The sequence below is a fragment of the Coregonus lavaretus genome (assembly GCF_964263955.1).
Source record: "Coregonus lavaretus genome assembly, chromosome: 14".
NCBI lineage: Eukaryota > Metazoa > Chordata > Actinopteri > Salmoniformes > Salmonidae > Coregonus > Coregonus lavaretus.
The window spans coordinates 21,359,325-21,382,822 of NC_140001.1; the positions used below are offsets into that span (position 1 = coordinate 21,359,325).

Here is a 23,498-nt window from a genome sequence, read left to right on the forward strand (position 1 = left end):
AAGTGAGGTCCATACAGAAATGGTTTGTCGAGATCGGTGTGGAAGAACTTGACTGGCCTGCACAGAGCCCTGACCTCACTAATGCTCTTGTGGCTGAATGGAAGCAAGTCCCTGCAGCAATGTTCCAACATCTAGTGGAAAGCCTTCCCAGAAGAGTGGAGGCTGTTACAGCAGAAAAGGGGGGACCAACTCCATATTAATGCCCATGATTTTGGAATTAGATGTTTGACGAGCAGGTGTCCACATACCTTTGGTCATGTAGTATATGTACCAGACATTTATCCAGGGTCTGACTTATCAATGGGAATGTGTTTAAGGATTTAACATTTTTTCACTATAACAGAGCCATGCATGGCACTGCCCATTAGAGACACATTATTGGTGTAGTACTGGGCTGTCTGTTTTCTATGATTTCATTGATAGGCTTTATTAAATGCCGCATACAGTGCCTTCAGAAAGTATTCACACCCCTTGACTTTTTCCACATTTTGGTGTTATAAAGTAGGATTAAAATGCATTTAATTGTGTTTTTTTCCCCCAAAGATCTACACAAAACACTCTAATGTCAATGTGGAAGAAAAATTAGAACATTTTGTAAAAAACATTACGGAAAATAGAACACTAATTATATCTTGATTAGATATGTATTTAACCCCCTGAGTCAATAGATGTTAGAATCACCTTTGGCAGCGACTACAGTTGTGAGTCTTTCTGGGTAAGTCTCTAAGAGCTTTGCACACCTGGATTGTACAATATTTGCACATTATTCTTTAAACATTCTTCAAGCTCTGTCAAGTTGTTTGTTGATCATTGCTAGAAAGCCATTTTCAAGTCTTGCCATAACTTTTCAAGCCAATTTAAGTCAAAACTGTAACAATGTCGCCTTGGTAAGCAACTCCAGTGTATATTTGGCCTTGTGTTTTAGGTTATTGTCCTGCTCAAAGGTGAATTTGTCTCCTAGTATCCGTTGGAAAGCAGACTGAACCAGGTTTTCCTCAAAGATTTTGCCTGTGCATAGCTCTATTCCGTTTGTTTTTATTTAAAGAAAACTCCCTAGTCCTTGCCGATGACGAGCATACCCATAACATGATACAGCCACCACCATGCTTGAAAATATGAAAAGTGATACTCGGTGATGTGTTGTGTTGGATTTGCCCCAAACATTAATTTCTTTGCCACATTTTTAGCAATTTTACTTTAGTGCTTTATTGCAAACTGGATGCATGTTTTGGAATATTTTTTTTCTGTACAGGCTTCCTTCTTTTCACACTGTCAATTAGGTTAGTATTGTGGAATAACTGTAATGTTGTTCGTTCATCCATCCTCAGTTTTCTCCTATCACAGCCATTAAACTCTGTAACTGTTATAAAGTCACCATTGGCTTCATGGTGAAATCCCTGAGCGGTTTCCTTCCTCTCCGACAACTGAGTTAGGAAGGACGCCTGTATCTTTGTAGTGGCTGGGTGTATTGATACACCATCCAAAGTGTAATAACACCATGCTCAAAGGGATATTCGATGTCTGCTTTTTAAATCTTTACCCATCTACCAATAGGTGCCCCTCCTTGCGAGACATTGGAAAACCTCCCTGGTCTTTGTGGTTGAATATGTGTTTGAAATTCACTGCTCGACTGGGGGACCTTACAGATAATTGTATGTGTGGGGTACAGAGATTAGGTAGTTATTCAGAAATCATGTTAATGTTAATATGTCCATGCAACATACAGTGGGGAAAAAAAGTAGTTAGTCAGCCACCAATTGTGCAAGTTCTCCCACTTAAAAAGATGAGAGAGGCCTGTAATTTTCATCATAGGGACACGTCAACTATGACAGACAAATTGAGATTTTTTTTCTCCAGAAAATCACATTGTAGGATTTTTAATGAATTTATTTGCAAATTATGGTGGAAAATAAGTATTTGGTCACCTACAAACAAGCAAGATTTCTGGCTCTCACAGACCTGTAACTTCTTCTTTAAGAGGCTCCTCTGTCCTCCACTCGTTACCTGTATTAATGGCACCTGTTTGAACATGTTATCAGTATAAAAGACACCTGTCCACAACCTCAAACAGTCACACTCCAAACTCCACTATGGCCAAGACCAAAGAGCTGTCATAGGACACCAGAAACAAAATTGTAGACCTGGACCAGGCTGGGAAGACTGAATCTGCAATAGGTAAGCAGCTTGGTTTGAAGAAATCAACTGTGGGAGCAATTATTAGGAAATGGAAGACATACAAGACCACTGATAATTTCCCTCGATCTGGGGCTCCACGCAAGATCTCACGCCGTGGGGTCAAAATGATCACAAGAACGGTGAGCAAAAATCCCAGAACCACACGGGGAGACCTAGTGAATGACCTGCAGAGAGCTGGGACCAAAATAACAAAGCCTACCATCAGTAACACACTACGCCGCCAGGGACTCAAATCCTGCAGTGCCAGACGTGTCCCCCTGCTTAAGCCAGTACATGTCCAGGCCCGTCTGAAGTTTGCTAGAGTGCATTTGGATGATCCAGAAGAGGATTGGGAGAATGTCATATGGTCAGATGAAACCAAAATAGAACTTTTTGGTAAAAACTCAACTCGTCGTGTTTGGAGGACAAAGAATGCTGAGTTGCATCCAAAGAACACCATACCTACTGTGAAGCATGGGGGTGGAAACATCATGCTTTGGGGCTGTTTTTCTGCAAAGGGACCAGGACGACTGATCCGTGTAAAGGAAAGAATGAATGGGGCCATGTATCGTGAGATTTTGAGTGAAAACCTCCTTCCATCAGCAAGGGCATTGAAGATGAAACGTGGCTGGGTCTTTCAGCATGACAATGATCCCAAACACACCGCCCGGACAACGAAGGAGTGGCTTCGTAAGAAGCATTTCAAGGTCCTGGAGTGGCCTAGCCAGTCTCCAGATCTCAACCCCATAGAAAATCTTTGGAGGGAGTTGAAAGTCTGTGTTGCCCAGCGACAGCCCCAAAACATCACTGCTCTAGAGGAGATCTGCATGGAGGAATGGGCCAAAATACCAGCAACAGTGTGTGAAAACCTTGTGAAGACTTACAGAAAACGTTTGACCTGTGTCATTGCCAACAAAGGGTATATAACAAAGTATTGAGAAACTTTTGTTATTGACCAAATACTTATTTTCCACCATAATTTGCAAATAAATTCATTAAAAATCCTACAATGTGATTTTCTGGATCTTTTTTCTCATTTTGTCTGTCATAGTTGACGTGTACCTATGATGAAAATTACAGGCCTCTCTCATCTTTTTAAGTGGGAGAACTTGCACAATTGGTGGCTGACTAAATACTTTTTTTCCTCACTGTATTATGTGACTTGTTAAGCACATTTCTACTCCTGAACTTGCCATAACAAAGGGGTTGAGTACTTATTGACTCAAGACATTTCAGCTTTTGTAAAAATTTCGAAAAACATAATTCCACATTGACATTATGGGGTATTGTGTGTAGGCAAGTGACAAAAACATTCGCAATTTAACACAACAGAATGTGGAAAAAGTAAAGGGGTGTGAACACTTTCTGAAGGTACTGTATGTGTTGTAATGTCCCTTGTTTCCAGGGATGGATAACTGGCTGAATCTGACCCGGGTGGACCCAGATGAGGAGGTGCAGGGGGAGATCCACTTTGGTCTGGAGCTTCTCAGAGATGCCAAGAGGATAGGACTGCGATGCCATTTCATAGAGGCCAGGTAAGACACATACTTTATTGCTTAACTGATGCTACTGTAAGCTGTTATGGTCTCTTGTTGAAATGTATAACTGCTTCTTCAATCTCAAAAGATTGGCATAATGCTAATCCTCTTTGACAGATCATCATACAGTGACAAATGCGTTGTGGTTGAATTCACAATATCTGCAATGCTCAGCAATCAATGTTATTGCTGTCGCCTTTATTCTTAAAGTAAATACAAGTCCTATAGGAGATTGTGTTTACCTGCCTGTTGAAGTGCCAGCAGACACCAAAGCCACAGAGTTACAGAAGCAGATTTTGAGGAGGATATGCTCATTTAGAAAGAGGAATGTGCCACAGAGAAAGCCATTAAGAAATGAGAGGCAGAGAGGTCCCTGAGAGGGCTTCAGTAACAAGATGGAGACTGAGCACTGTGAGCATGGCAGCCATCCAACTTGGCTGTTTCTGCAGGCTTTAGGCAATCAGTGGAAACATGCTCCAGACCCTCTGAAGGAGGGCTTCCAACTAGATCTGGCCTGCTCTCAGCACTGCCATACGTTTAAAATTAGGGGTTTCAGTTTATTTGTTTTCTACTAAGAAATCCTAACATTTGTACACTGAAGTCTTCCAGCTAACCTCTGCACAGAGGGTGAGAACCAAGAACAATAAGCATTGTGTTCCAGAGAATTGAGATTAGGGGATGAAACAACTTTGTTTTCTCTCTTGGAAGCAGAGCACTACACAGCTGGTTCAAATAATCAAAGCTTGATGATGAGTTGGTTATTTGAATCAGCTATGTAGTGCTACGGCAAAAACCAAAATGTGCACCCAGGGGGGGCCCCAGGACGGAGTTTGGGAAACCTAGACGGCAATGGGTTCCCAATGAGACAGATGCCTTCAGAAAGTATTCATACCCCTTGACTTATTCCACATTTGTTGTGTTATTGTGATGCGTGATTTGAAGGAGTCAGGCGCAGGAGGGTAAATCACAGTATACAGAGTTTATTCCGTAATCCAGCGTAACCAGTCCAGTGCGCAAAACAGGCACACTGGAACAAACATGCACACGGGGAAAAATACCCTGGCAATACAAAATACTGAACTCAACCAAGCTACTAATCCTCACAATAAACAATCACCCACAAGGACAAGGGGGCAGAGGGAACACTTAAACACGTACTAATGAGGGGAATATGAACCAGGTGTGTGAAATTGACAAGACAAGCCAACTGGAATGATGAGATATGGAGCGGCAGTGGCTAGAAGGCCGGTGACGACGAATGCCGAAGCCTGCCCGAACAAGGAGGGGAGGCAGCTTCGGAGGAAGTCATGACAGTACCCCGCCCCTTGACGCGCAGCTTTATCAGCGCGCCGACACCGGCCTCGGGGAATGCCAGGAGGACGCGGAGCAAGGCGAGCCGGATGGCGACGGTGGAAATCCCGCAACAGGGAGGGATCAAGGATATCCCTCACCGGGACCCAGCACCGTTCCTCCGGACCGTACCCCTCCTACTCCATGAGGTACTGAAGGCCCCCCACCCGACGCCTCGAATCCATGATGGAACGGACGGAGTACGCCGGGGCCCCCTCGATGTCCAGAGGAGGCGGAGGGACCTCTCGCACCTCAGACTCCTGGAGCGGACCAGCCACCACCGGCCTGAGGAGAGACACATGAAACGAGGGGTTAATATGGTAATCATGGGGGAGTAATAACCTATAGGTAACCTCGTTGATTCTCCTCAGGACTTTGAACGGCCCCACAAACCGTGGGCTCAGCTTCCGGCAGGGCAGGCGGAGGGGCAGATTCTGGGTCGAGAGCCAGGCCCGATCACCTGGTACGAAGACCTGGGCCTCACTGCGGTGGCGGTCAGCGTTGGCCTTCTGGCGACGCACGGTGCGTTGGAGGTGGACATGGGCAGCGTCCCACATCTCCTCTGCACAGCGAAACCAGTCATCCACCGCAGGAGCCTCGGTCTGGCTCTGGTGCCACGGTGCCAGAACCGGTTGGTAACCTAAAACACATGGAATGGCGTTAGGTTAGTGGAGGAGTGACGGAGAGAGTTCTGGGCATATTCGGCCCATGGCAAGAACACCGACCACTCCCCCGGCCGGTCCTGGCAGTAGGACCGCAGGAACCTACCCACATCCTGATTGACCCGTTCCACCTGCCCTTTAGACTCGGGGTGGAAACCAGAGGTCAGGCTGACCGAGACCCCCAGACGTTCCATGAACGCCTTCCAGACCTTGGATGTGAACTGGGGACCCCGGTCAGACACTATATCCTCTAGTATCCCGTAGTGCCGGAAGACGTGTGTAAACAGGGCCTCTGCATTTTGCAGGGCCGTGGGGAGACCAGGCAGAGGAAGGAGGCGGCAGGCCTTGGAAAAGCGGTCCACAATTACAAGGATGGTGGTGTTACCTTGGGAGAGGGGAAAATCGGTAAGGAAATCAACACTCAGGTGAGACCATGGTCATTGTGGAACTGGTAAAGGTTGTAACTTACCCGCTGGGAGGTGTCTAGGTGCCTTACTCTGGGGGCACACCGAGCAGGAGGAGACATACACCCTCACGTCCTTAGACAAGGTAGGCCACCAGTACTTTCCAGTCAGGCAGCGCACTGTACAACCGATACCTGGGTGACCAGAGGAGGGTGACGTGTGTGCCCAGTAGATCAGACGGTCACGGATAAGAGCAGGCACGTACTGCAGCCCAGCTGGACACTGAGGTGGAGATGGCTCTGTGCGTAACGCCTGCTCTATATCCGCATCAATCGCCCATACTACCGGCGCCACAATGCAGGAGGCCGGGAGTATGGGGGTGTTGTCTCTGGGCCTCTCCTCTGTGTCATACAGCCGTGACAATGCGGTCTGCTTTCACATTCTTCGTACCTGGGATGTATGATAGGGTGAAATCAAACCGGGTGAAGAATAGGGCCCACCTGGCCTGGCGAGGATTCAGCCTCCTCACTGCCCAGATGTACTCCAGGTTACGGTGGTCCATCCAGACGAGGAAAGGGTGTTTCGCCCCTTCGAGCTAATGCCTCCACACGGTCAGTGCTCGGACAACAGCCAACAGCTCCCGATCACCAACATCATAGTTCTGCTCCGCCGGGCTGAGGTTCTTAGAGAAGAAGGCACAGGGGCGGAGCATTGGTGGCGTGCCCGAGTGTTGAGATAGGACAGCGCCTATCCCTACGTCGGGCGCATCCACCTCCACTACGAACAGTAGTGATGGATCGGGGTGGGCCAGTACCGGGGCTGAGGTGAACAGACCCCTCAGGTTACTGAAGGCCCTGTCAGCCTCAGCAGACCAGCGGAGCCGGGACGGCCCACCCTTCAACAGAGATGTAATGGGAGCTGCGACCTTGCCAAAGCCCCGGATAAACCTCTGATAGTAGTTGGAGAAGCCAAAATAGCGCTGCATCTCCTTAACCCTGGTTGGAGTCGGCCGATTACGCACGGCTGAAATGCGATCTCCCTCCGTCTCCACACCTGAGGTGGTAATGCGGTATCCGAGGAAGGAGACGGACTGCTTGGCATAAAGGTCATTTTCCAACAGTCGGGCCAGCACTTTGCAAACCAGGGACACATGCTCGGCGCGCTTAGTGGAATACACCAGAATGTCATCGATGTAGACCACAACACCGCGACCAAGCATGTCCCGAAACACCTCGTTCACAAAGGACTGGAAGACAGATGGAGCATTCATCAAACCATAGGGCATCACCTGGTATTCATAATGCCCCGTGGTTGTGCTGAATGCTGTCTTCCACTCATCCCCCTCTTGGACATGCACCAGGTTGTACGCACTCCGGAGATCTAATTTGGTGAAGAAGCGCTCCCCATGCATTGACTCAATCACTGAAGGAATGAGGGGGAGAGGATCGCTAAATCGTATCGTCTCCTTGTTCAGTGATCGATAATCAATGCAAGGGTGCAGACCGCCGTCTTTCTTCTTCACAAAAAAGAAACTTGAGGAGGCGGGTGAAGTGGAGGGACGTATAAACCCCTGGCGCAGGGACTCGGTGACGTATGTTTCCATAGCCTCCATTTCAGCCTGTGACGGGATACACATGACTCCTGGGAGGCACAGCGTCTACCCAGAGGTTTATCGCGCAATCCCCCGCCCGATGAGGTGGTAACTTGGTCGCCTGCGCTTTGGAAAACGTGTGCGCCAAATCGAGGTATTCGGGGGGAAGGCGCACGGTGGAGGTACTGTCTGGACTTTCCACTGTGGTTGCACCAATGGAAACACAGAGACACCTACCCTGACACTCTTGCGACCACCCCGTGAGAACCCTCTGCGGCCATGAGAATGTGGGGTTGTGGAGTGATGACCAAGGGATACCTAGTACCACAGGGAAAGCAGGAGACTCAATAATAAAAAACGTGACTTGCTAGCAATGAGTCTTGTGGGTAACCATGGTGATTGGTGCGGTAACTTCCCTAACAAACCCGGACCCTAATGGAGAATGCCCTGTCCATAAAGTTCCCAGCTGCGCCTGAATCGACTAGCGCCTTACACTGGGGAACTACAATGTGATCAGGAAAGTGGATGGGTATGGTACAGTGCGCAGCAGAGAGCTCTGAACAAGTGTGGGTGTTCGATACCTGGGGTGATGCGAGAGTGCCCTGCCTGCAGACCCCCTCAGGACGTCCTCTGGCCGCCAGCAGGTTGTCCAAATGGATGGCCATGTCCACCAGTTGTGTGAAGGAAAACATGGTGTCCCGGCAGACTAGCTCCCTTCGGACGTCCTTCCACAGATGGCACCGGAAGTGGTCGATAAGGGCCCGCTCGTTCCACCTGGACCCAGCTGCTAGAATCCGAAACTCCAAGGCGAAGTCCTGCGCAGTCCTCGTCCCCTGCCTCAGGTGGACCAGCCGCTCGCCCGCCTCTCGACCTTCGGGCGGGTGATCGAAGACAGCCCGAAAGAGGCGAGCGAACTCCCCGTAGTTGTCCAACGCGGGTCCTCCTTCGTTCCAGACCGCGTTGGCCCACTCCAAGGCTTTCCCCGAGAGGCAGGAGACGAGGGCGGACACCTTCTCCCGCTCCGATGGGGCTGGGCTGATGCTGGAGAAGTAGAGCGCCAGTTGGAGGAGGAATCCCTGGCAGAGAGCAGCTGTCCCGTCGATCTCCCGTGGTCGGGATATATGGATACCTCTGGGTGCTGGGGTGTGGGTGGCTGGATCTGGTTGCCCAGCTGGTCTCGACAGATCGGGTCCTCTCATCTCCAGGCGTTGGACGACCTGGAGAACCCGATCCATCGCTTCTCCCAAGCTGGCTAGCATTGTTGAATGCTCCTGGACCCGTGCCACGACTCCAGGCATGCGCTCCTCTCCCGCTGACTCCATTTGTGGTGGGTGATTCTGTGATGCGTGATTTGAAGGAGTCAGGCGCAGGAGGGTAAATCACAGTATACAGAGTTTATTCCGTAATCCAGCGTAACCAGTCCAGTGCGCAAAACAGGCGCACTGGAACAAACATGCACACAGGGAAAAATACCCCGGCAATACAAAATACTGAGCTCAACCGAGATACTAATACTCACAATAAACAATCACCCACAAGGACAAGGGGGCAGAGGGAACACTTAAACACATACTAATGAGGGGATGAACCAGGTGTGTGTAATTGACACGACAAGACAAATGGAATGATGAGATATGGAGCGGCAGTGGCTAGAAGGCCGGTGACGACGAACGCAGAAGCCTGCCCAAACAAGGAGGGGAGGCAGCTTCGGAGGAAGTCGTGACAGTTATAGCCTGAATTAAAAATTGATGTAAAAAAAAATAACTAATCACCATCTACACACAGTACCCCATAATGACAAAGTGAAATCAAAAATGAAATACATTTATCAAAAATGAAATACATAAGTATTCACACCCCTGAGTCAATACTTTGTAGAAGCACCTTTGGCAGCGATTACAGCTGTGAACCAGGTTTTCCTCTAGGATTATGCTTGTCCTTAGCTCTATTCCGTTTCTTATTATCCTAAAAATCTCGCTAGTCCTTGCCGATGACAAGCATACCCATGCAGCCACCAACATGTTTGAAAATATGAAATGGTACTCAGTGATGTGTTGTGTTGGATTTGCCCCAAACATAACGCTTTGTATACAGGACATAAAGTTCATTTCTTCTTCATTTCTTTCTTATTCTGTACAAGCTTCCTTCTTTTCACTCTGTCATTTAGGTTAGTATTGTGGAGGAACTACAATGCCAGTTTTCTCCTATCACAGCAATTAAACTCTAACTGGTTTAAAATCAGCATTTGCTTCATGGTAAAATCCCTGAGCAGTTTCCTTCCTCTCCGGCAACTGAGTTAGGAGGGATGCCTGTGTCTTTGTAGTGACTGGGTGTTATGATACACCATCCAAAGTGTAATTAATAACTTCATGTTCAAAGGCATATTCAAAACATAATTCCACTTTGACATTATCGGGTATTGTCTGTAGGCCAGTGACACCAAAATCTCAATTTAAACCATTTTACATTCAGGCTGTAACACAACAAAATGTTGAAAAAGTCAAGGGGAAAGTGTGAATACTTTCTGAAGGCATGGTTGTTTGTGCTCTCTGAGCGGAGTGTGAAAGCGGTCTTAGTGCAGTCTTAGCACTGGAAGCAGGGAGAGACAGGTTTGATCATGAGAACTAGGTGTATAAACAGATCTTCTTTATGAGAGGTCGTCAGTCACTAACTGGGTCTCTGTGACAGAGTCTGGCCTTAGCGGACCTCTGCTGTGACGTCACTGTCTCTGTGCTGCTCACACTCCATCACTGTCACTCAGCAGCATGCCCTCTGCTCATGAATGCAGTTCAGTCCAAGTCATACTCGCACTCTCTCACTACACTCTCTCACCAGACTTACTTTCTCACTGTCTCACTACAGTTACCATCTCACTACACTCACTATCTCACTACACTTAATATCTTGCTACACTCACTATTTCACTACACTCACTATTTCACTACACTTCCTATGTCACTACAATTACTATCTCACTACACTCACTATCTCACTACAGTCTCTCACTACACTCTCTCACCAGACTTACTTTCTCACTGTCTCACTACAGTTACCATCTCACTACACTCACTATCTCACTACACTTACTATCTTGCTACACTCACTATCTCACTACACGTACTATCTCACTATACTTACTATCTCATCTCACTACACTTTCTATGTCACTACGATCACTATCTCATAACACTCACTATCCCACTACACTCACTATCTCACTACACTCACTATCTCACTCTTACTACACTCATTTTCTCACTACGCTTACTATCTCACTGTCTCACTACACTTACTATCCCACTACACTAACCATCTCACTACACTTACTATCTCACTACACTCACTAAATCACTATCTCACTACACTTACTGTCACTACAATTACTATCTCACTACACTCATTATCTCACGCTCACTACACTCACTACATTCACTATCTCAGTCACACTACATGTATCACCTCACTACACTTTCTATCTCACTACACTTACTGTCTCACTACACTTACTATCTCACTACACTCACTAGCCACTACACTTACTTAACTTACTGTTTCACTATCTCACTACACTTACTGTTATTCACTACAATTACTATCTTACTACACTCACTATCACACACACTACACTCACTATCTCATTACACTTACTATCTCATTATCTCACTACAGTCACTATCTCACTCTCTCACTAATCTCACTACACTTACTATTTCACTACACTTACTATGTCACAAAATTTACTGTCTCACTATCTCACTATACTTACTATCTCATCTCACTACACTTGCTATGTCACTACGATCACTATCTCATAACACTCACTATCTCACTACACTTACTTTCTCACTAAACTTACCATCTCACTACTCTCACTATTTCATTACACTTACTATGTCACTACAATTACTATCTCAGTACCCTCTCTCACTAAACATACTTTCTCATTGTGTCACTAGACTAACCATCTCACTACACTTACTATCTCACTACACTCACTAGCTGTCTCATCTCACTACACTTACTATTTCACTACACTCACTATCTCACTACATAATCTCACTACACTCAGTATCTCACTGTTTCACTACATTTACCATCTTACTACACTTACTATCTCACTACACTCACTATCTCACTCTCTCTACACTTACACTCTGACTACACTTACCATCTCACTAAACTTACTATCTCACTACACTTACTTTCTCACTACACTCAATATCCCACTACACTTACTATCTCACTACACTTACTATTTCACTGTCTCACTACATTTACCATCTTACTACACTTACTATCTCACTACACTCACTATCTCACTCTCTCTACACTTACACTCTGACTACACTTACCATCTCACTAAACTTACTATCTCACAACACTTACTTTCTCACTACACTCAATATCCCACTACACTTACTATCTCACTGTCTCACTACACTTACTATCTCACTACACTCACTATCTCACTGTCTCACTACACTTACCATCTCACTATCCCACTACACTCACTATCTCACTACACTCACTATCTCACTCTCACTACACTCATTTTCTCACTATGCTTACTATCTCACTGTCTCACTACACTTACTATCTCACTACACTCACTATCTCACTGTCTCACTACACTTACCATCTCACTATCTCACAACACTTACTTTCTCACTACACTCAATATCCCACTACACTTACTATCTCACTGTCTCACTACACTTACTATCGCACTACACTCACTATCTCACTGTCTCACTACACTTACCATCTCACTATCCCACTACACTCACTGTCTCACTACACTTACTATCCCACTACACTAACCATCTCACTACACTTACTATCTCACTACACTCACTAAATCACTACACTTACTTCACTTACTGTCTCACTATCTCACTACACTTACTTTCTCACTACACTCACTATTCCACTACACTTACTATCTCACTGTCTCACTACACTTACTATCTCACTATCTCACTACACTCACTATCTCACTGTCTCACTACACTTACCATCTCACTATCCCACTACACTCACTATCTCACTACACTCACTATCTCACTCTCACTACACTCATTTTCTCACTACGCTTACTATCTCACTTTCTCACTACATTTACTATCTCACTGTCTCACTATCTCACTACACTTACTGTCACTACAATTACTATCTTACTACACTCAATATCTCACACTCACTACACTCACTAGCTCAGTCTCACTACATGTATCACCTCACTACACTTACTATCTCACTACACATACTGTCTCACTATCTCACTACACTTACCATCTCACTATCCCACTACACTCACTATCTCACTACACTCACTTTCTCACTACACTTACTATCTCACTGTCTCACTACACTTGCCATCTCACTATCCCACTACATTCACTATCTCACTACACTTACTATCTCACTATACTTACTGTCACTACAATTACTATCTCACTACACTCACTATCTCAGTCCCACAACATTTAACATCTCACTACACTTACTATCTCACTACACTTACTGTCTCACTGTCTCACTATACTTACCATCCCACTACACGTACTATCTCATTATCTCACTACAGTCACTATCTCACTACACTCTCACTAAACTCACTATCTCACTACACTCACTGTCTCACTACACTCAGGATTGCACTCTCACTACACGTACTATCTCACTACACGTACTCTCTCACAACACTCACTAACTCACTACACTTACTCTCACTACCCTTACTATCTCACTACACTCACTCTCTCACTACACTTACTATCTCACTACACTTACTAGCTCACTGTCTCACTACAATTACTTTCTCCCCTACCCTCACTATCTCACTACACTTACTACACTCACTATCTCACTACACTTACTTCCTCACTACATTTAATGTTTCACTACACTTACTATCTCATTATCTCACTAGTCACTATCTCACTACACTCTCTCACTAATCTCACTGTCTCACTACACTTACTATCTCACTACACTTACTAGCTCACTGTCTCACTACAATTACTTTCTCACTACCCTCACTATCTCACTACACTTACTACACTCACTATCTCACTACACTTACTTCCTCACTACATTTAATGTTTCACTACACTTACTATCTCATTATCTCACTAGTCACTATCTCACTACACTCTCTCACTAATCTCACTGTCTCACTACACTTACTATCTCACTAAATTTACTATCGCATTATCTCACTACACTTACGATCTCACCGCACATACTATCTCACTACACTTAATGTCTCACAACCCTTACTATCTCACTATCCTTACTATCTCACTCTCTCTACACTTATCTCACTAACTATCTCACTATCCTTACTAACTTTCTGTCTCTACACTTAATATCTCGCTATACTTACTATCTCACTACACTGATCTCACTACATTTACTATCTCACCACACTTACTATCTCACCACACTTACTATCTCACCACACTTACTATCTAACTATACATACAGTGAGGGAAAAAAGTATTTGATCCCCTGCTGATTTTGTATGTTTCCCACTGACAAAGACATGATCAGTCTATAATTTTAATGGTAGGTTTATTTGAACAGTGGGAGACAGAATAACAACAAAAAAATCCAGAAAAACGCATTTGTCAAAAATGTTATAAATTGATTTGCATTTTAATGAGGGAAATATGTATTTGACCCCTCTGCAAAACATGACTTAGTACTTGGTGGCAAAACCCTTGTTGGCAATCACAGAGGTCAGACGTTTCTTGTAGTTGGCCTCCAGGTTTGCACACATCTCAGGAGGGATTTTGTTCCACTCCTCTTTGCAGATCTTCTCCAAGTCATTAAGGTTTCGAGGCTGACGTTTGACAAACTCGAACCTTCAGCTCCCTCCACAGATTTTCTATGGGATTAAGGTCTGGAGACTGGCTAGGCCACTCCAGGACCTTAATGTGCTTCTTCTTGAGCCACTCCTTTGTTGCCTTGGCCGTGTGTTTTGGGTCATTGTCATGATGGAATACCCATCCACGACCCATTTTCAATGCCCTGGCTGAGGGAAGGAGGTTCTCACCCAAGATTTGACGGTACATGGCCCCGTCCATCGTCCCTTTGATGCGGTGAAGTTGTCCTGTCCCCTTAGCAGAAAAACACCCCCAAAGCATAATGTTTCCACCTCCATGTGGGGATGGTGTTCTTGGGGTCATAGGCAGCATTCCTCCTCCTCCAAACACGGCGAGTTGAGTTGATGCCAAAGACCTCGATTTTGGTCTCATCTGACCACAACACTTTCACCCAGTTCTCCTCTGAATCATTCAGATGTTCATTGGCAAACTTCAGACGGCCCTGTATATGTGCTTTCTTGAGCAGGGGGACCTTGCGGGCGCTGCAGGATTTCAGTCCTTCATGGCGTAGTGTGTTACCAATTGTTTTCTTGGTGACTATGGTCCCAGCTGCCTTGAGATCATTGACAAGATCCGCCCTTGTAGTTCTGGGCTCTTTGATCTTGGCCATGGTGGAGAGTTTGGAATCTGATTGATTGATTGCTTCTGTGGACAGGTGACTTTTATACAGGTAACAAACTGAGATTAGGAGCACTCCCTTTAAGAGTGTGCTCCTAATCTCAGCTCGTTACCTATATAAAAGACACCTGGGAGCCAGAAATCTTAATGATTGAGAGGGGGTCAAATACTTATTTCCCTCATTAAAATGCAAATCAATTTATAACATTTTTGACAAATGCGTTTTTCTGGATTTTTTTGTTGTTATTCTGTCTCTCACTGTTCAAATAAACCTACCATTAAAATTATAGACTGATCATTTCTTTGTCAGTGGGCAAACATACAAAATCAGCAGGGGATCAAATACTTTTTTCCCTCACTGTACTATCTCACTATACTTACTATCTCGCTATACTTACTATCTTACTACACTTACTATCTCATAATCTCACTATACTTACTATCTCACCACACTTACTATCTCGCTATACTTACTATCTCATTATCTCACTACACTTACTATCTCATTATCTCATTACACAAACTATCTCACTATCCTTACTATCTCACTGTCTCACTACACTTACTATCTCACTATCTCACTACGCTTACCATCTCACTATCACAGTAAACTACACAGGCCCTCAAAGTTCTTTCATCTTTAGATTTGGCAGACTAATGTAAAATGTAGGGTAATGATATATGCACATATCACCCCACTCATTGAATCATTCCAGCACTATGTAAAGGGTCAGGGTTGCTCATGCACTAATGTGTTTCTGTTTGTTGACCTCTTAGAGACTTGGCACCAAGAGACATTTCTGGAACCTCTGACCCCTTTGCCAGAATCCTCTTCAATAACCACAGTGCAGAGACTTCGGTGAGGAGGGAGATGAGCTGGATAACATGTACATGACTGAATTAATCGCCAACTTTAGTGGAGACAAAGACTGATTATGTGAAATACTATATGAAATGTTTTTCTTCTGTGTTTGTCTGTCAGATCATTAAGAAGACTCGTTACCCACACTGGGGTGAGACCCTGGAGTTGGAGCTTGAGACAGAGGAGCTGTCTGAGGGAGGTACTGTCACAGTGGAGGTCTGGGACTGGGACATGGTGGGCAAAAATGACTTCCTGGGAAAGGTGAAGAGGTTATGTTTCTAAAGTCCAATCCCTCTTACTTATGTTAATCTATGAGGACATGTTATACTTATTTCTACTATATACAATGATTCATACTTTTACAAATACAAATACAGTGGGGAAAAAAAGTATTTAGTCAGCCACCAATTGTGCAAGTTCTCCCACTTAAAAAGATGAGAGAGGCCTGTAATTTTCATCATAGGTACACGTCAACTATGACAGACAAAATGAGGGAAAAAAATCCAGTAAATCACATTGTAGGATTTTTAATGAATTTATTTGCAAATTATGGTGGAAAATAAGTATTTGGTCAATAACAAAAGTTTCTCAATACTTTGTTATATACCCTTTGTTGGCAATGACACAGGTCAAACGTTTTCTGTAAGTCTTCACAAGGTTTTCACACACTGTTGCTGGTATTTTGGCCCATTCCTCCATGCAGATCTCCTCTAGAGCAGTGATGTTTTGGGGCTGTCGCTGGGCAACACAGACTTTCAACTCTCTCCAAAGATTTTCTATGGGGTTGAGATCTGGAGACTGGCTAGGCCACTCCAGGACCTTGAAATACTTCTTACGAAGGCACTCCTGGCGGTGTGTTTGGGATCATTGTCATGCTGAAAGACCCAGCCACGTTTCATCTTCAATGCCCTTGCTGATGGAAGGAGGTTTTCACTCAAAATCTCACGATACATGGCCCTATTCATTCTTTCCTTTACACGGATCAGTCGTCCTGGTCCCTTTGCAGAAAAACAGCCCCAAAGCATGATGTTTCCACCCCCATGCTTCACAGTAGGTATGGTGTTCTTTGGATGCAACTCAGCATTCTTTGTCCTCCAAACACGACGAGATGAGTTTTTACCAAAAAGTTATATTTTGGTTTCATCTGACCATATAACATTCTCCCAATCCTCTTCTGGATCATCCAAATGCACTCTAGCAAACTTCAGACGGGCCTTGACAAGTACTGGCCTAAGCAGGGGGACACGTCTGTCACTGCAGGATTTGAGTCCCTGGCGGCGTAGTGTGTTACTGATGGTAGGCTTTGTTACTTTGGTCCCAGCTCTCTGCAGGTCATTCACTAGGTCCCCCCGTGTGGTTCTGGGATTTTTGCTCACCGTTCTTGTGATCATTTTGACCCCACAGGGTGAGATCTTGCGTGGAGCCCCAGATCGAGGGAGATTATCAGTGGTCTTGTATGTCTTCCATTTCCTAATAATTGCTCCCACAGTTGATTTCTTCAAACCAAGCTGCTTACCTATTGCAGATTCAGTCTTCCCAGCCTGGTGCAGGTCTACAATGTTGTTTCTGGTGTCCTTTGACAGCTCTTTGGTCTTGGCCATAGTGGAGTTTGGAGTGTGACTGTTTGAGGTTGTGGAAAGGTGTCTTTTATAATGATAACAAGTTCAAACAGGTGCCATTAATACAGTTAACGAGTGGAGGACAGAGGAGCCTCTTAAAGAAGAAGTTACAGGTCTGTGAGAGCCAGAAATCTTGCTTGTTTGTAGGTGACCAAATACTTATTTTCCACCATAATTTGCAAATAAATTCATTAAAAATCCTACAATGTGATTTTCTGGAGAAAGAAAATCTCAATTTGTCTGTCATAGTTGACGTGTACCTATGATGAAAATTACAGGCCTCTCTCATCTTTTTAAGTGGGAGAACTTGCACAATTGGTGGCTGACTAAATACTTTTTTTCCCCACTGCAGTTTCAGTTTAGTGTATGATGTATTGGTTATTTGTTTTCATGCTCAGGTGGAAATCCCTTTTGCTTGCCTGCACAAGACACCTCTGGTACAGGGTTGGTTTCGTCTGCTGCCCCTGGGAAACAATGAGGATGATGCTGGGTAAGGAGTGTGTGGGTGTTAGTGTGGTTTTGTGGATGTGTATCGGTTTGTGTTTGTGTGTGTGTGTAAGAGAGAGAGGGAGGGGGGGTGTTTTTTAAAATATATATGACTTGAGGACATACAGTGCATTCTGAAAGAATTCAGACCCCTTGAGTTTTTCAAAATGTTGTACGTTACAGCCTTATTCTAAAATTAATTAAATTGTTTTTTTCCCCCCTCATCAATCTACACACAATACCCCATAACGACAAAGCAAAATAGGTTTTTAGAAATGTTAGAACATTTATAAAATAAAATAAAACGGAAATATCACATTTACATAAGTATTCAGACCCTTTACTCAGTACTTTGTTGAAGCACCTTTGGCACCGATTACAGCCTCGAGTCTTCTTGGGTATGATGCTACAAGCTTGGCACACCTGTATTTGTGGAGATCCTCACATTCTTCTCTGCAGATCCTCTCAAGCTCTGTCAGGTTGGATGGGGAGTGTCGCTGCACAACTATTTTCAGGTCTCTCCAGAGATGTTAGATCGGGTTCAAGTCCGGGCTCTGGCTTGGCCACTCAAGGACATTCAGAGACTTGTCCCGAAGCCACTCCTGCGTTGTCTTGGCTGTGTGCTTAGGGTCGTTGTCCTGTTGGAAGGTGAACCTTCACCCCAGTCTGAGATCCTGAGCGCTCTGGAGCAGGTTTTCATCAAGGATCTCTCTGTACTTTGCTCCGTTCATCTTTCCAACAGGATGGTGCAAGGTTTCCTCCAGACGTGAGCTTGGCATTCAAGCCAAATAGTTGAGTCTTGGTTTCATCAGACCAGAGAATCTTGTTTCTTATGGTCTGAGTCCTTTAGGTGCCTTTTGGCAAACTCCAAGTGGGCTGTCATGTGCCTTTTACTGAGGAGTGGCTTCCGTCTGGCCACTCCACCATAAAGGCCTGATTGGTGGAGTGCTGCAGAGATGGTTGTCCTTCTGGAAGGTTCTACCATCTTCACAGAGGAACTCTGGAGCTCTGTCAGAGTGACCATCGGGTTCTTGGTCACGTCGTTGACTAAGGCCCTTCTCTCCTGATTGCTCAGTTTGGCCTGGCGGCCAGCTCTAGGAAGAGTCTTGGTGGTTCCAAACTTCTTCCATTTAAGAATGATGGAGGCCACTATGTTCCTGGGGACCTTCAATGCTGCAAAAAAAATGTGGTACCCTTCCCCAGATCTGTGCCTCGACACAATCCTGACTCGGAGCTCTACGGACAATTCCTTCGACCTCATGGCTTGGTTTTTGCTCTGACATGCACTGTCAACTGTGGGACCTTATATAGACAGGTGTGTGCCTTTCCAAATCATGTCCAATCAATTGAATTTACCACAGGTGGACTCCAATCAAGTTTTGGAAACATCTCAAGGATGATCAATGGAAACAGGATGCACCTGAGCTCAATTTCGAGTCTCATAGCAAAGGGTCTGAATATTTATGTAAATAAGGTATTTCAGTGTTTTACTTTTAATAAAGGGGCAAAAAAATTCAAAAAGCCTGTTTTTGCTTTGTCATTATGGGGTATTGTGTGTAGATAGATGAGATTTTTATTTATTTATTCAATTTTAGAATAAGGCTGTAACGTAACAAAATGTGGGAAAAGTCAAGGGGTCTGAATACTTTCCGAATGCAATGCACTGTATTGGTCCCCCCCTAATGCCAGAGGCCACAATTGACGTCAGTTGTTTGTCTGGTGTCTTGTCCGAGATGGTTATTTTATTTCAGTTTTTTTGGTATTTTTCCCTTTTCAACGTGCGTACACACGCACACACACACATAGACAGAGAGTCATTAGGGAGTGAGTCACAGCTTTAGGTGGGGCGTTTGTTCGGGAGGGAATGAAAATATACTATCAGAAGGGAGGCCTGTCACTCCCAACATGGCAGGGGACAGGAAACTATAAAAAATAACCATTACAGGGTGTTTGTTGCACATCATACCTCGCATGGCAAGCCACCAAACATAATATATCCCCAGTGTGGGCACATTCCCTTGGTAATGCTCAGCACTGCCTGTGCTATAACATGCTTGTGCTAAGCGAACTTCTTGTGAGTATTGTTTAAGAGTGTCGTGACTGTAGTGTCTCTGAGACATCTCTCTCTCTCTCTGTCCATAGAGGTAAGCTGGGTGCGCTGCGTCTGAAGGTACGTCTGGTGGAGGACCATATCCTGCCCTCCATGTACTACCAGCCTCTCATTGACCTGCTGGTGCAGTCAGTCATCTCTCCTGCTGAGGTCAACATCACACTGCTGTCACATACACAACCCATTGTTATTAACTCATTCTACAGGATATTTTTCTGATTTGTTCAACCACTAATGTATTACATTTTTCATGCCATATGAAGATGCCATGGTGCGTGATTCCTTTCTATGAAAATATATTTCCTTCTTTAGATTTCTTAGAATATGCCACATCCTTCCACCACAGGGTTTATACAGTATATAGAGCCTACTGTGCCCCATGGCTGACAGACACATAGCCAGCTTCCTCTCATAAATGAACACCTGGCTAATAGGCCTTGACTATCTCCACCCTCTGACCCACCCCAGGTGGAGGACGGCAGCCCCCTGAACATGCTGGAGGAGGTGACCACGGTGGAGAGCCGGCAGGACGTGGCCATGACCCTGGTCAAGATCTACCTGGGGAAGGGCCTGGTGGTGCCCTTCCTGGACTACCTCAACACCCGCGAGGTCAACCACACCTGTAAGAGACACTGGCTGGCTGGGGAATTTAACAAAGGACAGGAAAGTCATATTTTTGAGCGTAATGCTTTTCTAGATGCTCTTGTCAAAAATCATGGTTACAGTTGAAGTCTGAAGTTTAGATACACCTTAGCCAAGTACATTTAAATTCAGTTTTTCACAATTCCTGACATTTAATCCTAGTAAAAATTCCCTGTCTTAGGTCAGTTAGGATCACCACTTTATTTTAAGAATGAGAAATGTCAGAATAATTGTAGAGAGAATGATTTATTTCAGCTTTTTATTTATTTCATCACATTCCCAGTGGGTCAGAAGTTTACATACACTCAATTATTATTTGGTAGCATTGCCTTTAAATTGTTTAACTTAGGTCAAATGTTTCAGGTAGCCTTCCACAAGCTTCCCACAATAAGTTGGGTGAATTTTGGCCCATTCCTCCTGATACAGCTGGTGTAACTGAGTCAGGTTTGTAGGCCTCCTTGCTCGCACACGCTTTTTCAGTTCTGCCCACACATTTTCTATAGGATTGAGGTCAGGGCTTTGTGATGGCCACTCCAATACCTTGACTTTGTTGTCCTTAAGCCATTTTGCCACAACTTTGGAAGTATGCTTGGGGTCATTGTCCATTTGGAAGACCCATTTGCGACCAAGCTTTAACTTCCTGACTGATGTCTTGAGATGTTGCTTCAATATATCCACATAATTTTCCTTCCTCATGATGCCATCTATTTTGTGAAGTGCACCAGACCCTCCTGCAGCAAAGCACCCCAACAGCATGATGCTGCCACCCCGTGCTTCATGATTGGGATGGTGTTCTTTGGCTTGCAAGCAACCCCCTTTTTCCTCCAAACATAACGATGGTCATTATGGCCAAACAGTTCTATTTTTGTTTCATCATACCAGAGGACATTTCTCCAAAAAGTATGATCTTTGTCCCCATGTGCAGTTGCAAACCGTAGTCTGGCTTTTTTATGGCGGTTTTGGAGCAGTGGCTTCTTCCTTGCTGAGCGGCCTTTCAGGTTATGTTGATATAGGACTCGTTTTTACTGTGGATATACAGTGGGGAGAACAAGTATTTGATACACTGACGATTTTGCAGGTTTTCCTACTTACAAAGCATGTAGAGGTCTGTAATTTTTATCATAGGTACTATTCAACTGTGAGAGATGGAATCTAAATTGTATGATTTTTAAGTAATTAATTTGCATTTTATTGTATGACATAAGTATTTGATACATCAGAAAAGCAGAACTTAATATTTGGTACAGAAACCTTTGTTTGCAATTACAGAGATCATACGTTTCCTGTAGGTCTTGACCAGGTTTGCACACACTGCAGCAGGGATTTTGGGCCACACCTCCATACAGACCTTCTCCAGATCCTTCAGGTTTCGGGGCTGTCGCTGGGCAATACGGACTTTCAGCTCCCTCCAAAGATTTTCTATTGGGTTCAGGTCTGGAGACTGGCTAGGCCACTCCAGGACCTTGAGATGCTTCTTACGGAGCCACTCCTTAGTTGCCCTGGCTGTGTGTTTCGGGTCGTTGTCATGCTGGAAGACCCAGCCACGACCCATCTTCAATGCTCTTACTGAGGGAAGGAGGTTGTTGGCCAAGATCTCACGATACATGGCCCCATCCATCCTCCCCTCAATACAGTGCAGTCGTCCTGTCCCCTTTGCAGAAAAGCATCCCCAAAGAATGATGTTTCCACCTCCATGCTTCACGGTTGGGATGGTGTTCTTGGGGTTGTACCCATCCTTCTTCCTCCTCCAAACACGGCGAGTGGAGTTTAGACCAAAAAGCTCTATTTTTGTCTCATCAGACCACATGACCTTCTCCCATTCCTCCTCTGGATCATCCAGATGGTCATTGGCAAACTTCAGACAGGCCTGGACATGCGCTGGCTTGAGCAGGGAGACCTTGCGTGCGCTGCAGGATTTTAATCCATGACGGCGTAGTGTGTTACTAATGGTTTTCTTTGAGACTGTGGTCCCAGCTCTCTTCAGGTCATTGACCAGGTCCTGCCGTGTAGTTCTGGGCTGATCCCTCACCTTCCTCATGATCATTGATGCCCCACGAGGTGAGATCTTGCATGGAGCCCCAGACCGAGGGTGATTGACCGTCATCTTGAACTTCTTCCATTTTCTAATAATTGCGCCAACAGTTGTTGCCTTCTCACCAAGCTGCTTGCCTATTGTCCTGTAGCCCATCCCAGCCTTGTGCAGGTCTACAATTGTATCCCTGATGTCCTTACACAGCTCTCTGGTCTTGGCCATTGTGGAGAGGTTGGAGTCTGTTTGATTGAGTGTGTGGACAGGTGTCTTTTATACAGGTAACGAGTTCAAACAGGTGCAGTTAATACAGGTAATGAGTGGAGAACAGGAGGGCTTCTTAAAGAAAAACTAACAGGTCTGTGCTAGCCGGAATTCTTACTGGTTGGTAGGTGATCAAATACTTATGTCATGCAATAAAATGCAAATTAATTACTTAAAAATCATACAATGTGATTTTCTGGATTTTTGTTTTAGATTCCGTCTCTCACAGTTGAAGTGTACCTATGATAAAAATTACAG

The 23,498-nt window shown here is 44.9% G+C and overlaps 1 protein-coding gene across 1 annotated transcript in view; it reads left to right on the forward strand.

Annotated features, from left to right (window-relative positions):
• Positions 1-23,498, forward strand: part of LOC311141227 (rasGAP-activating-like protein 1) — a gene marked incomplete at both ends in the record, with an annotated part of 42,555 nt that overhangs the window by 6,039 nt on the left and 13,018 nt on the right. The window contains 6 exons of the mRNA XM_084176488.1: positions 3,581-3,710; positions 16,006-16,087; positions 16,211-16,351; positions 18,108-18,199; positions 20,338-20,455; positions 20,774-20,927. Of these exons, the coding sequence (XP_084032614.1) occupies positions 3,581-3,710; positions 16,006-16,087; positions 16,211-16,351; positions 18,108-18,199; positions 20,338-20,455; positions 20,774-20,927 (717 nt within the window). The remainder of the gene's footprint in view (positions 1-3,580; positions 3,711-16,005; positions 16,088-16,210; positions 16,352-18,107; positions 18,200-20,337; positions 20,456-20,773; positions 20,928-23,498) is intronic.